At 43.9% G+C, this 15,549-nt stretch overlaps 1 protein-coding gene across 1 annotated transcript; it reads right to left on the bottom strand.

Annotated features, from left to right (window-relative positions):
• Window positions 1-479: 479 nt before the first annotated feature.
• Window positions 480-14,758, bottom strand: CHMP1B (charged multivesicular body protein 1B). Its single transcript, XM_084814054.1, has 8 exons — window positions 14,663-14,758; window positions 9,895-9,992; window positions 8,631-8,777; window positions 8,004-8,072; window positions 7,784-7,891; window positions 6,825-6,868; window positions 5,947-6,019; window positions 480-5,428 (listed from the first exon to the last, which is right to left on the bottom strand). The coding sequence occupies exons 1-8, from the start codon at window positions 14,676-14,678 to the stop codon at window positions 5,384-5,386; spliced, it is 600 nt and encodes a 199-aa protein (XP_084670180.1). The 5' UTR covers window positions 14,679-14,758; the 3' UTR covers window positions 480-5,383.
• Window positions 14,759-15,549: the final 791 nt, after the last annotated feature.

Below are 15,549 nucleotides of genomic sequence, written 5' to 3'. Positions count from 1 at the left end.
TAAAAATTTATTTATTTATTACATTTTTAAACCACCCTTCATCCACAAGGGATGCCACAGCAGGGTACATAACAATAAAATTACAAATAAGTGGCGACTGCTCAATTAGCAAACAAACAAATCCATCGATTAAAACAGCACACAAAAATCTAAAACGCCCAAGCGAAAAGGAACATTTTGATTTGGCACCAAAAGGAAAACAAAGTCAGTACTAATTGTATCTCCCTTGGAAGGACATTTCCAAACCTGTGGTGCCAACACAGAGAAGGTCTCCTCTTTTGTAAGTACTACAGATGGTACTCTGTGAACTGCACTCATGTCTTGCATGGGGTTTTCCCTTCAGCATCTAGTTGGCCACCCACAGCTTCTGGAAGAATTGATTCAGTTAGCCTGAATTAGGCATTACTGTTTGCTTAGGCTAGGAGGAGTGACTAACCCCAAATCACCCACTGCGCTTCATAGATGAGTGAGGATTTGAACCTGGGTCTCCTCAATCATAGTCATTTGCTGTTTTTTTTTAATTAAGTGTCTTTTAAACTGAACTGATTGTTTCACTTTGCTGGTAGAAGATTTATTGTTGCTTAATCTGCTTGTTAGTGTGCAATTGTATGGTTTTTATATTAAATGTGTTTTTGATGTTGTATATACCACCCCTGGGATTCTGTGGAGGAAGGGTGGTTTATTAATTTTAAAAATAAAATATAAATAACCACTGTGAAACAGTGGATTGTTACCATTTTTCTGTTCCAGAACTAGCAGGTTAAAATGGGTAATTTGAATTTAGGAGTGGTGAGGAATATCATTGTCTTCTCCAACATTTCTCTTTCAAACCTGGCAACAGCCATTCACGCCTTAAGAACCAGAGACTCATCTTGTTTGGAAGCAATCATAGTCCTTGTGTAGCCACCCAAAACCTGGTGCCTTTTGGCTGTGTCAGACTACAATTCCCATGGCTCATGCTGCTGGGGATGATGGAAGTTATTCAGTCGAATCTGGAGGGTATAAGGTCGTTTTAGTGCTTTAGGAATGTCAGCAGCCACCACCAGCATGGTATCGTCCAGATGATTGAACTATCGCTCCCCTCATGCCTGGCCACAATGACTAGGGATAATGGGAATTGTAGTTCAACACATCTGAAGGGCACCAGGTTGGAGAAGGCAGCCCTACAATTACACAAAGGAAGTACAGCTGCATGCCACAAGGAGTAACACATTTTCGGAGTCACGAACAGCATAGTTTTGTGCTGTCAGAGAATGTATCTCTACCTGCACACCCATGCTGATTTAGCATGACCCTCCTAATAAAAGTGGAGCAAAAGGTCAGGCGAAAGCCTGTTGGGCCACTAACATACCTTCCTGGGAGTTAAAAAGGCTCAACTGGTGCTTGAAATTGGTTGCAGATTGTTGTGATAGGTCTTTTCCTTTATTTGAATGGTAATGACAGGATGGGATGCTTTGAAAGAGGCTTGTTTCCAATACAAGGAAAACCACTGACCTCCCTCGTCATTTTCCTGAGTACACCAGCCCTTCACCCATGTAAAGGCATGAGGGAGCACTTTCTCTGGGCTCTGGCTGAATATTTAAACGCTGCATTTTAAAGAAGCAAACTTAATTACATTTGCAAACGCATCAGGAAACAGACTTCTAACACATGCTTGGCTGATCCACAAACCAAGGCTGACCCTACTTGTGGAATAGTTTGTCCCTGGAGGTCCATCAAAGTCTACATGTATGTGCTTGCCAGAGGCAGTGCGAGATGTTCTTGCTTGGGCCAACTTAACAGGCAGGGCTGGGCAAAGTAGGAAAGCCAGTGTGGTGTAAGGGAAAAGAGCATTTCTACACCAGGCTAAAATTCCACAACTTTACTGGGGCTTCCTGCTTCTATTTTAAATGCAGGATCATGACGGGCTCCCTTTACATGCACTTCCCTCCCTCCCCCATCAGCTTTCCCCTCTTATCTGCGTGTTCCATATGTTTCATTATACAGCCACTAGATGGTGCTGTGGTCTAGCTCCTCTTATTGTAGGATTTCCTCTTTTAAAGAGGAAACTCAACATGCTGTAATTTGATAGCTCATTATTTCTGATCTTTAAAAAAAAAGGGGGGGGATAAAGGTCATTTAGTGCGGGAGACACCTTGGAGGTTGACATCATGTAAAGGAACCGCAAACTTTGGTGAGCAACCAATCTCAATAGTATGATGGTGTAAACGGCCACAATTTACATAGAAGGAAGCACTTTACAGCTGCAAATGCCATAAACTGTGCAATTTATGGCTGTATTTTTTCCTGTGATCAGCTAATGGCAGCCACCATGAGCCAATTGTGCTGTTTAGAATGGAAGAGAGAGAGCTGCCCTGTGAAATCCAATGGATGCAGTAAAGCTCTGGGGGAATCCGTGGGGCTCCAAGCGGCCCGGATTTCTCCACTGCAGACCCCTCGGACCGGAAGTCATGGGGTTCATACATCCCTACACCTGAAACTGCTTACAAATGAACTGGATATGCACTAATACACACACACATACAGTTTTGGTTATATTAGATTTCCCTTGACCTTAAGCCTGGGAAAGAAAAGGAGGATTTCCACTGTTAACAAGTAGTGAACACTAACCTACATGGCTTAAAAAAATTATGTAAATTAATAGCTATTAACCATGATAACTTCCAAGTGCAGAAGCAGTTGCTTTCTAAATACAAGATGGTTCTGGAGGCAAGGCAGTTCTGATGTTTGACATCTATTAGTAAGGTATCTATTAATATGCAATCCTATGCATGTTTAGCCAGAAAAAAGTCCAAGTCCCAGCTTTCCCCAGCCAGCCACCTCATGCTGGCTGAGAAATGCTGGGCGTTGTAGGACTTTTTCTGGCTCAACACACACAGGATTGCACCCTTAATTTATTTTAGTGACTCATTAAAATAATTTTTATTTTTTAAAAAACATACTGGGAGCCAAGCATAAAACCTAAGTAAGCAGTTCAGATTTTGATTTATAAACTGGAATTCTAAGCAAGATAGAAATGGGGGTGGGGGGCATCTCTGAAAAGCCCTGCCTTGGTTAAAGTGAGCCCCATCAAAAAGCAAGGTCTTCTACTCCCCTCTACTGGTTCCACTGGAAAAAGGCACATCTGTGGGAAGGAAGTATTTTTGAATATCTATTTCTTGCTCTCATTTTTAAATTGGAATCTACAATTTAGCCAGCCCTGTTTCAAGGTCCCAATGCAAGTAAAGGCATTCGCTTTAGAAAGTAACTTAATATAAAGCTACTTTGTAATAAAATGTCATTATAAAAATAAGCCAGATTTTTCATCCCATCCTACAATGCACACACTGGAATTTAACAAGCACCACTGAAAGGATTGTCTGTTCACCTACTGCTGCTTCAGCTCAGCAGGAGCCGGGCATCTCACCTTCCAGCTCCACTGACATCCTGGCTCCTTACAGAAGTGCAGCGGCCAGCATGGTAGCATAAGGTTGCCCTCTATTCTGCTCTGCAAGACTGCAGACCTCACCTGGGGAAGAAGTCACGGCAGAGGCAACTATACTCCGAATAAAAGATAAGATGCTTTCCTCCCTTGCATATTTCCCCAGTGTTTTAGCTTTATCTTCTTTGTGTTTAGACTTTGGATTTCTTGTTGTATATACAGAAAATGACTAAGGGCGCAATCCTATGGGGATGGCCATAAGCCTCCGAATTTGGAGGTTTATGGCCATCCAATGCAGAGCTGGAGGGGCAGTGGAGGCGAGCTTTGCCCCCCCCCCCCCGCCCCGCTCTGTATTTTAGCTAAGCTGGCGTTTTTGCCTATCTAGCTGAGGCGTCGGGGAGGGAATCAGGCTAGGGATAGCTCACATGCCAGCTTCCCCAGTCTCCTACCCTTCTGTCTTCTCCGAGGTTGCCTTTGCGACCTCAGAGAGGCAGCTGGAGCAGTTCCCTTTTCGCCAGCTGCAAAGGGGGGGGGGGGAGATTGAAGTCCTGGGCCCAAGGTTGGAGTGCTGTGTCTGACCTTGGACCGAGGAATCCAAAGTCTCCTATGGGCCCCCAGACTCCCTCAAGGGGCCATAGAATTGCTCTCTGAAAGTCAGAAATCAAACTCAGGGTGTTTTCACTTGAACAGCTAGTATCTTTTTTTCTCGTTCTCTCGTGGCATACCACACTGCACCTCCGTTAAGCACGGCACTCTAAGTGGCACATAAATTCTCCTGAAATTTGCATTTGAAGCTGTTGAAGCTATATCCACTTTTAAAAGTCCAGTTTCTAATAGCTGTTTGCAACCACGGGAACATCTTAGTTGAGAATAGAAATGCAGTACGTTGAAACAGTGAGCACTGTGGCAATTTATCATTTGACCAGAGGAAGACACTTAATCCCTGATCAATGCCAGCATCAAATAGCAACATGGAAACAAGCAGGTTATTTAAATTTTAAAAATGGAATTTTTACTACATTTTTAAGATATCATTAATTTAAAATGTAGCTGTGAAGCATGACTGAATACAAGTTTACCATTTTTGCTACCACTTCAAAATTTCAGTATGTAGTTTTATCTATGCAAACTCTTTTCCTTTTATAAGACATCAATACCACCCCCACCTCTCTTCCTTTGCAGCAGAGGAATATCAAATGCAATTGCCGCAATACAAGATGACATTTCAAAGATGATATTTTAATTGGTTCTTTAAGAAGCATTTCTGAATTCTCTGGGTATCTGCAATATATATTTAAGGGAATCTAGGCAACAGTGTTGAAAAATATATTTTATTCCTTCGGTAGTGAAGTGATGATGCCAATATAAGCTTCAAGGTATGATGACCACATAACTACCATTTTGATTTAAGTCTTGCTACAAGTATGTTTGTTGGATAATACCATGGAAAGGTTATCCAGTGATGTTTGAACAATTCACATAAACACACATACACACAATACCATTCTATCCAACTGATCAGAATCAAGTGTGACGATCATGTGAATAGCATGCACCACCTCAGTAATTCAACTGTAGATTTCAGTCATAATTTAAAACCTTGCTATATAACTTAAAATTATATATGTTAAAGGTGCTGCTCTTCTTTCAGTGTGACAATCCAATGTGACACTCAGTAAAACTGAAATTTTAACCTGGGTCTTTGAAAAGACGTGTGCAAAATATAATCTCCAACTTCAAAATATACTATACAGAACTAGAAGATACAGTGAAGGTCACACCACCATTGAGTAAACATAGTTTAGAAAGCACAGCAAGGAAAAAAAAAAGTAGACAAGTGCCCATTAGTATGCTGTTTAAATAACTAGACAGGTTATAGACAGAGATCCTAGTCAGGCTGTATTTATGTACATAGAGTGCTTTGGAAGCATATGCTGAAGACTGCAGATCTGACTCTTCCTGTTACACTTGATCACGAAGGCGTGCCAGTCTTTGCGAGAGCTCATCCTGCAGGATTCAGAACAACCAACTCAGACATTTAATATGCTACCTAAGTGTACAAAGATCTAAATTCTATAAGACCAACAACTGAAGAAAAGAAACACTGCGTTCAGGCAAACTCTGCCAGGCCCAAGGGTCTACATTTCAGAATTCAGATTAAGTCTAAATTGTGCTCTTAAATTTATTACTATTAATTATAAAGCACCGAAAGGTGTTTTTTTTTTTAAGGCACAGTACAGAAATTTAAAAACAAAACACCAGTTTTTGCATGCAGACGTACAACCTAATAAACACAATACAAAAGGAATGGGGAGAGAACTGGAAAAACTAGCAAATTCAGGCACTAGAAAGAATGTAAAAACCCGCAGGACTTCTTCTTAGCTAGCTTGTCCCAATATGATGAGACATAGCCAGATTACATGCAGCAAAAGTTGATTCAGGTATATCTAAAAGATTCAGTAGCAAGAACACAGTGGGCAATCTTCTATGCCATTCGGGAAAGAGATACCAAGCAAAGCGTTTACCTGTTCTGTTGAAGCGACACTTGTACCAACAGAGCCCATCTGTCCCTGAGGTAGCTCCATATTCAGGTCAAGGCTAGAGTTCAAAAGGAGAGAAACAAAGATGATTGTATACGCAAGCATTTCATGTAGCTGGCGGTCCGTACCTCAAGTACCGTACCTTATTGCCACAAACTGAAAATATTGCTCACTTGCATCCCTAGTCTTTAACATATTCAGCCCAATACAGTGCTCCAGGCACGCTCTTTAATGTAAACAAGCCAGAATCGTGTCAAGGGTTGTTCTTATGATTCTGGCTTGTTCAGAGAGCAACAAACCCAAGATCCCGGTTTGGACATAACATTGAACAAAACAAGGATGGAGGTTCTCTGATTTATTTAGCTGGTCTTGCTGGCAGGAGAAGCCAACCAGGAACCACTGAGCAGTGTGCACCAACACATTCACTTGTTCATGGGTCAACCAGAATTCTCAACAGTTCTGGCTTGCCGCAATGCCTGAACTGGGCCTATGCCATTTCTATGTTCCACACAGTGCTCAGCAGTTGCTGTGAAATAGCTTTTTGAGCTACTTTTAAATTCTCCTGTCCAAAATATTCCATGGGAGTGACCACATGTAGGTTTACATGTTCTTGCTCTGTTCGAAATAAGGATACCACTCTTGAAGTGATCTGAATGAATGGTGTAGTTCCAAGTAAGGAGAATGACAGCAGTGCCTTTCTTTCTGAAAGCACAATGCTATACTGTCATGAAGTTAGTGCAATCTAGTTGGCTGCACGATCAGTGAAAGCCAAGCACTAGTTGCTACCTCAAATGCATTAAAACTGTATTAATTTGCTGCCACTAGAATATCCAACATTTCAGTCTTTAGATATTTACACTCACCCAGCTTCATCTGCCATTTCATTCAGAAGCAGATCCACTTGGTTCTTAAAAAAACAGAAGGCGAAATCAGTTTAACAACATTACACAGAAATCACAGCAATATAATAGCAATGATCACTTGAGTTTTGGAACTTTTGAGTACTTTACCACAAGGAGCTACCAGCATTCACACAGCAAATCTGATCTCTTGACATGCCGTTTCAGGAACCTTTAAAATTTATTCTATATAAGCCTACGCACATTTACATGGGAGTAAACCCTATTGAACTCAGTGGGACATACTTCTGAACAAACGTGCTAAGGATTACACTGGATTACATGCAAATATTTCAAGATAAGGCTACAGTTTTAGTATTGTTGATGTTTTAATTGCTTTTAGTGGAATCACTCTATTTGGAGGAATGCCCTAAATAATTAGTAGCAGAAAGGTGATACATGGAAGGCCACCATTACCTACTTTCTCTTTGCTTTTTTTAAAAACCTTGATAATCAATAACAATAAGGAATTTACTGTGGATGCAGCCGTGGTTTTCAAATTTTCCCCAAGGGAGAACATCTTGCAAGGAACCCTCAAATATCACAGAGGATTCTGGGGCACACACTTAAACCACATGCAATGCTGGCCAGGTCTCTGGGTCCTCACCATCAGCCCACACACCCTGGTAGCTGCCCACTGCAATGCTGATGGGCAAGCTGCCGTTCTTGGTCTTCTCCCTGAGGAATCCTTGTTCTTTTAACAGCAGAACAGATTCCCAAGTCTGCTTCATCCTCTAGCTAAGGCAGAGAAGGTCCAGCTCCAGGGAAGAAGTAGAGGTGCCTCTTAGTCCCAGCAGCTTTTTCTTTGGAAGTCTGTTTCACAGGGACCAGGACAAGGAGCGTCCAGAGTGTATGGACCACTGCCTAGAGGCCACTGTGCAGAACGGCTACTGGCAAGTTACTCTGCCTTAACGGGGACTTACTTGTGGTGTTGTTAGTGTAGTGGTATTACTCATTGTGTCTTCCATTTGCGCTGTCTGAACATCTAAGGTTTCGAACTGCTGTTCAAATTTGTCCATCAAAGCAGATATCTGTAGGCAAGCAAATAGGGTCAAGCCAGCAACACACAAGGTAAAATGTGTCAAGCCAGTAACAACGGTAACAGGAGGGATGAAAACTTAACATTTGAATTTATGAGTTTACCTTTTCTAAGTTCATACTCTTCAGTGTAGCATCCATAGATTTAACTACTCCAGCCATTGACTTTGTTACCTAAAAAGAACATATATAGTAACCACATTTGTATTACATATTTTTAGTTCCTTTATTTACCTGGAGTGGGAGGGAGAAGGGTTCATGGAAGAAAAGCAGTATGGAAGTAAATTAATGTAACCTAAAATCACACAATACTCTTGTTGCATTGGTTAGCCACTTCAGTAGACTCGAAGAAATTCTTCTTAGACTGCTTTTATTTTTAAGAAATGTGAAATCCTACAGAATTTTAAGTAATCACAGAGTGTGTGGCAAATATAGGTGGATCTGCCTTCCCAACTAATGAATAGGAAGAAAACAAAGAAAGGTGCCTTATACCAAATCAAGCAATTGGTTCAACCAAGCTCAGTATTGTCTACAATAACCAATAGTGGTTCACCATGGTTTTAGACAGGTGCCTTTCTCAGTCCTACCTAGAGATGCCAGGGACTGAACTTGGGACCCTTTGCATGTAAAGCACATGCTCTCCCACTGAGCTATGACTCTTCCCCATTATGCCACGCAAAGTGAATTTTTGGCAGCTTGTGTTTCTTGTTAGAACATAAGAAAGCTCCTTACCTTGCCCATTGTCACTGCTGTTTGAACTCTGGCTGCTACAGCATCCACTCGGGCGCTCATGCGCAAGAAGTTGATTGCTTGATTCTTTTGCCGGATTGCATTTTCTGCATGTATTCTTGCAACTTCAGTATTACCTTTCTGAATTGCCTTTAAAAAAAAAAAAGGAGAACACAGATTTTCAACTACTTTAAAGAGTGGCACTAACAAATCCTTGCTTTGAACAGACACTTGCTACCTTCGCTACGCACGGGGAAATAAGCTGGGTGATGGCATATGGTGACCGTCACTTGCTTGGTTCCCTGAGCTTTAGTGCTTTCATGGTCTGAAGAACATGTAGAACAGTTCAGCACTTCGCACTCAAAAGCCCAAGCTGGCAGCTGCCAAAAGAAAGTTTCTCAAAGCCTTTGAAAATAGTGGTAGACACATACTAGCAGTCCAACTAAGGATCATATCCTATGATCTGCTACAGATGGAACAACACCGGTATCCAGGTTTACCAGAATGAACTCTCCTAGAGACACCTATTGGCTTCTGAATGAGCCAGAAGTGGTGATTTGTGGGAGGGGTTGATAAGGGGACAATCCTATGCAACTTCGACAGAAAAAAGTCCTACAACTCCAAGCACGCCTCCAGCCAGCTATGCTGGAAATTGTAGGACTTTTTTTCTGCCTTAACATGCTTAGGATTGCATCCTAAAGTTGGTAATTTAAAGAATTTAAGAACACAGAAAGATAAAAAATATAGGAAGCTGCCTCATAGTGAGCCAGACCACTGGCCCATCTAGCCCAGTATTGTTGACACTGACTGGCAGCGGCTCTCCAAGGTTTCAGGCAGCCCTACCTGGAGATGCCAAGCATCGAACCTGGGACCTTCTGCATGCCAAGCATGTGTTATACCACTGAGTTACAGCCCTTCCCTTCTGGCTAGTAAACCATCTGTGGCTCATACAGCCCCCGCCCCCCCAACCCACTTGGAGAATTACTGCTTTGAAGCCCAAGTGCGGACTAAGGCTCAGCCACTATCTACAGATATTTGGGGTGGGGCAATATTAGGAAGATTCTGTGGAGTGACCTGGAAAGCTAAATTAATTTTTGTTTATAGATTTTAATCTGAGCATATCATAGCCAGAAACAGTATCGTCAGCAGTATTACATATGAACAATGCCAGCTTTAATGTATATTTCTAATGTTCCTGCAAAACATCCCGGTTACACACTATCAAACAGAGTGCAGAAGAAATGTTCAAGTTAGTTTAATCTCTCACCTTCTTAATTTTGGTTTTTTCAACCTTTTCTTCTTTGTCACACTTTTTGGCATTTCTGTTAAGCTCTTTGGCAGCAAACTTAAGGTTAAAGAGATGTTCTATAATTCAAGTTAAGGATGATGCTCAACAAGTAATGCTACTGACAGCAGAGTCAGAAGATCGGCTCAAAGGCTTTATCCAAGGATCCTTTGGAGCAATATTTATACACAAAATGCTATCATTCCAGTAAGTGTTTTGACAGCTCACCACAAGTGCAAACTTCACCTCACGGAAGTTGCAGTACACTGGAGGTGGAAGCACAGCTTCTCTCTCTATTAATTTCAGTTTATAGTACACCCTGTCCCAAAAGCTTCAGGGAGATAGTAAAAGGTATAAAATACACGATTAAAGCAGATTTTTTTTTTTAAAAAAGTAAATCTATATTTACATATACTTCCGCATCATAACTAAATCCTCTGACACCACCTGCTAATTCTTATATTTTTCAGGCAAAGAGCATGGGAGTCAAAGCTACTCTCTCTCCGTCCAAACCTGGGTTGTTTAATTTACTTTTATTAAAAATAGTTCCAATTCACTTCTCCTGTATTCAGGGTATTATGCAATATTCACAGCAACTAAACTATATCAAAAAGTCAAGCAAATGGAAGACAGAAAAAAAACCCCATAAAGCCAATTAAAATTGCAACCCTAAACCCACTTATCTGGATGTAAGCCCCACTGAACTCAAGGGGTTTACTTCTGAGTAGACATATAGGATCCTACTGTAAAATGCTCTGTGACACCAGTGTTCCAAACACCTTGTCAGTGGCCATCATTTAATTAGGGATGCATGAGAAATTCATTTCAGCTTGGTTTTGATCAGGATATTCCCAGTTCCCCCCTTCTGCACCAAACATGGACTTAGACACAATCTGTCGTCAAAGTCTGAATATTTCTGAGCTTGCAATGCAATTTGTGGACCCCAAAAATGCATTCGACTGCATGTGTGCATTTGAAAAATGCACATAAATATGCTCTAATCAATGGGAGAATGAGTACATTTTAAAGATGTGCACAATTGATGCGTGCATTTGGAAAAACATACATGAAAATATGCATGGATTTTTATGCAAAAAAAAGAGCTCACAATCTTATACGTACTCAAGTTGGAATGAGCTTCATGATGGAATTCTGAGAACTTTGGCGACTTCAAGTTTTGCTGATGCGCACATCTCTACATTAAATTAGTTTAAATTAGTTAATGCCTTTTATAAAACAAAATATCCCTGAGGTACACACCCCTAAGTCCCCTTAGCACACATGCCAAGTTTCAGATGTCTCGGGCCCCATCTACATGGCACCACTTTCACCCTTCACTCTATCACAACTGCACAGCTTTTTAACTTTGATTAGCTTCTGCTGGGATACATTCGCTATTTACTGCGGGCTTCCCTAACAGACTCCGCCATTCCCTTTTTTTGCCATTATATATTAATGCTCAGCTGTGCAGTCTGGTGAGCATGGGGGTGTGACACTTCAGTGGCTGTTTTGTATTTTGCATGTTCTGTTGAGTCTTTTCATCCCTTGTTAGGTAAAGAGTGAGTGTTTTGTGCTCCTTCATTTCCATGCCACCTGCTTGTCAGTTCCCAGCCAGAGACTCTCGCGACAGTTCACACTCACAAGCATCAGCGGTACATGCCTACCCATTGCTCTGAAATGGTGGCTGGAGCAAAGCTGGTCCTCTCCCAAGATCCCCCCAGCCCTTGGGCACTGAGTCCAAAAGCACAACTCTTCCTGAACACCAGCAAAGATACAAACTTTTTGCAAACTTCTTCTTGTTCTGTCAACCCAGAGTTGTCACTGAAATCCCTACCTTAACCTGCTGCTAGAATGACACATACAAAGCAGGGCACCCAAAGATGTTAACTGGAAATACACAGGCAATCACAGCAGTCACAAAAGGCAGGTAGGTCCTAAATTACTAAGGCTTGGAAAAGCTATTGAACCTCGTGTGGCGCAGAGTGGTAGGTGGCAGTATTGCAACCGAAACTCTCCCCACGACCTGAGTTCGATCCCAGCGGAAGCCGGGTCTCGGGTAGCTGGCTCAGGTCAACTCAGCCTTCCATCCTTCCGAGGTCGGTAAAATGAGTACCCAGCTTGCTGGGGGAAAGATAGTCATGACTGGGGAAAGCAATGGCAAACCACCCCGCTATAGTCTGCCATGAAAACGTCAGCGTAAGAGGCGTCCCTCTAGGGGTCAGCAATGACCCGGTGCATGCACAGGAGGAACCTTTCCTTTCCTTTTTCCTTGTAAAAGCCAAGTCCAACATCTTGAATTGGATTTGGAAATTAACTGACAGCTAGGGAAACTACTGATCAACTGGTTGAATGCTAAGGACTGTCTTATTATTGATCCTTGTAAGCCATTCTGGGAAACTTTTTGGCTGAAGATTGGGGTAAACATGCTTTAAATAAATAATCTGACTATTATCCCTTTGCTAGACTTAGGGAGGGCTCCAGTACAAAAATCAGCTCTTCCTGTTATGAGGAAGGCAATAAAATGAGAGTAGGAATACAACTCTCTTAATTCCCCACAACGTCCTTAAAACACAGTTCTATCAAGCCCTATAGTAAGTATCCAACAAGCCTACATGAAGAGACCATTTCTATTCAGTCTGTTTTATCATGCATTGCTGGCACTTGAAGAGAAAGGGAAAAGCTTAACACATTTACCAATCTTATAAAATAAATATATTTTTAAGCCTCAGCATAGGAAAGCTACTTATACATTTCAAGTGAGTTGAGTTTACAGCTTTGCTTACCAAATGTAGAATCTACCTTTCTGTTTACAATCAGAAAACTAAGATAACTCCTTATTTGTTGAAAATATAACATTTCTCACACATATCAAGGGTGTGCTCCTTTCAACACCCAAACAAGAGACTGAAACTAACCCATCTTGAAATAATAATAAAACTCAGAACACTCCCAACAGCAGTAAATGAGAGTGGATAGGGCTCTTTATCCAGGTGCCTTTACTTTACAATAGAAAAAGACTTCCTTTATCATCAACAACCCAAGCAGAAGGAAAATGGCATGGGCACAGGAAGAGATTAGGAAAAAGAGGAGAAATATTTTTCTCAGCTTTCTCAGACTGTACAAACATGCAAAAACTGTATCAGCTGGTAAAAGAGAAAGACAAGAGAGTTGACATCATAGTGTGGCATTACTCTGTTACCTCATCAGCCATGGGCGAGGCAGAACTACAGACTTTTAGATGGGATTGCTGAGCCCTACATATCAGTGTCTGGCCCAACCCTGGATGGGGAGGTGGTTGAAAGGGGAGAACTGGGGAAACCTAAGTAGTTGTGAAAGATTCACAGAAGTTCCATAGCCCTGATTTGGGAGGGAGTGGGACAAGAAAAATCTAAGAGAGCTTGTGATCTCACTGTCAATCACAGCAAGTATGAAAGGAGTAAACATGTGTGCTACAACAAAAATAGAAAACATGAACAAAAATAGAAATTCTTTAAGGCGCTGCAAGACCCCAACAGATTTATTGTGGCAGAAACTTTCATGGACCACAGCCAACTTTGTCAGGTGCATGAAATGTTATCTGCAGTTGACTGATTATATCACACATGCACTCAAAGATACAGAGAAAAGTAAAGTTAGGAAGATTGCATTATTGCCAGTTACTCTTGCATATGCACAGTGTACTTGCCTTGCATATTCTGAGGTTTGGACAGAACCTCAGTGACCTTTTTGCCTGCCACAGTTTACAATTTCTTTCTCTATACTCACACACGTGCATAGATATACGACCATTGGACTATAATGGTTCAGTAGGTGCACAGAGTCAGCTCTAGTCTACAAAAGATAGTTTCACAATAAACCTGCAAGCCATTTAAGGTGCCACCATAAAGACTTTGCTTTGTCATAACAAGTAGTACCAGGTTAGAACATTCAACTAGGCCCAGGAAGACCCAGGTTCAAAGCACCATTCAGTCATAAAGATCACTGGGTGACCTTATATCATCCTAAACTTCCTCAAAGGGCTCTTGTGAAGATAAACCTGAGGGAAAATGACTGACACCACCTTCTGCTCCTTGGAGGAACGGAAGAACATTTAATGCAATAAGCAAATAATAGATCAGGGCTGGGCAAGGGGTGGCCTCTAGATGTTTTGGCCTACAACTCCCATCAGTCCTAGTCAGCACAGCCAATGCTGAAGGATGATGGGAGTTGCAGGCCAAAGCATCTGGATGGCCACAAACTGCCCACCCCTGAAATAAATAATCCCAAACCTCAAAGGAGATTTTACTATTGGCCCATCATCCACCTACCCCAACAAGCTCCCCTTCCTGCGACTCACACGAAGACAGCCTTCACCTAACTATTGACCTCCAAATGTTTTGAACTACAACTCCCAGAATTCCTGTCCATTGGCCATGCTGGCTGAGGCTGATGGGAGTTGTAGTCCAAAGTATCTGGAGGGCGGCAGGCTGGACGAAGCCGCACGAAAGAAGGCGCCACAAGGGGGCCAGTGGAGACCCGCCCCCAGGCCCCTCCCCAGCTACCCCGCCCCCGCCCCTCTTAGCGACAAGCACCAATGGGGAGAAGGGTTCGCCCCGCAGCTCGGCCCTTCGAGGCGCGCCACTGGAGAGCGCCCCCTGCCGGGGGCCCCCGAGAACTGGCCCCGCCCCCGCCGGAGGGGCGGGGCCTCCTGGCCCCCTCAGACGCGGCGCCCCCGCCGAGCCCTCCCCTCAGGCGCCGCCGCCAAGGATACTCTCCATGTTGGACATGGCGGGGCGTCAGGCCCGGCGGGCAGGCGCGGCGCGGCTCAGGCTCCGGGCGGCTGCCTCCCTCTCTCTCTCTCCCTCTCGCGGGGACCCGCTTCCGGCTTCCTCCTCGCGCAGCGCGCCCCGCCCGGCGTCCCGTCACGCGGCCAGGGCGGGCCCAGCTGACGCTCCTCCGCCCGGCGGGCGGGGCGGCGGGCAGCCCGGGCGGAGGGGGCAGTGCGCATGCGCGCCAAGCCCCGGCCAGCGAGAGCGCGGCCCGCTGAGGCGAGGGCGCCGCCAGCGGCGCGGCGGCTCTCGCGCGCTCGGATTGGGCCTTTCCGTCGCCGCCCCCTGCAGGCAGGCGGGGGAACCGCGCCGCGCGTTTCCCGAGCGACAACTCCCATAGTTCCTGCGCCTCGGCCGCGCGGGCTGCGCTTTCGGGAGTTGTGGTCCAGCCGTCTGGAGGGCCCCGGATTGCCCAGCTTAGCGCGCCTGGCTCCTCTTCCGGGCCCCCGACTGCAGACGAGACCGGGGCGCAGGCACGTGTCCGTCCCAAGTTCATACGACCCAAGAAAGCTCCTGAACATAATGAGATGCACTTCAGGCCGTTCAAAAGCGTCGCTTTTCTTTCCGGCCCGCCCCTGAGAGTAGCTCAAGACGCCAACGCGCCTGGGCGCTTTTCCTAGCCTTAGCGGGACGCAGCATACGCGTTCGCGCAGTGCAAAGGGCCTGCAGAAGGATCAAAACAGAAAGGCAGCGCAATCCTACACATGCACTGGGAAGCAAGTCCCGCTGGGTTCAGTGGGGCATGATCCCTGGTAAGCCTCTAGGGTTGCTTAAAAAGGGTAAAGGCATCCCCAACCAGTCGCGTCGGACTCTAGGGTGCGGTGCTCAT

The sequence above is a fragment of the Heloderma suspectum genome, chromosome 9 (genome assembly GCF_057233095.1).
Source record: "Heloderma suspectum isolate Gila_16-S chromosome 9, 16-S_ref, whole genome shotgun sequence".
Lineage (NCBI taxonomy): Eukaryota > Metazoa > Chordata > Lepidosauria > Squamata > Helodermatidae > Heloderma > Heloderma suspectum.
The sequence above is the reverse complement of the archived record's forward strand: the minus strand, read 5'-3'. Positions and strand labels throughout refer to the sequence as shown.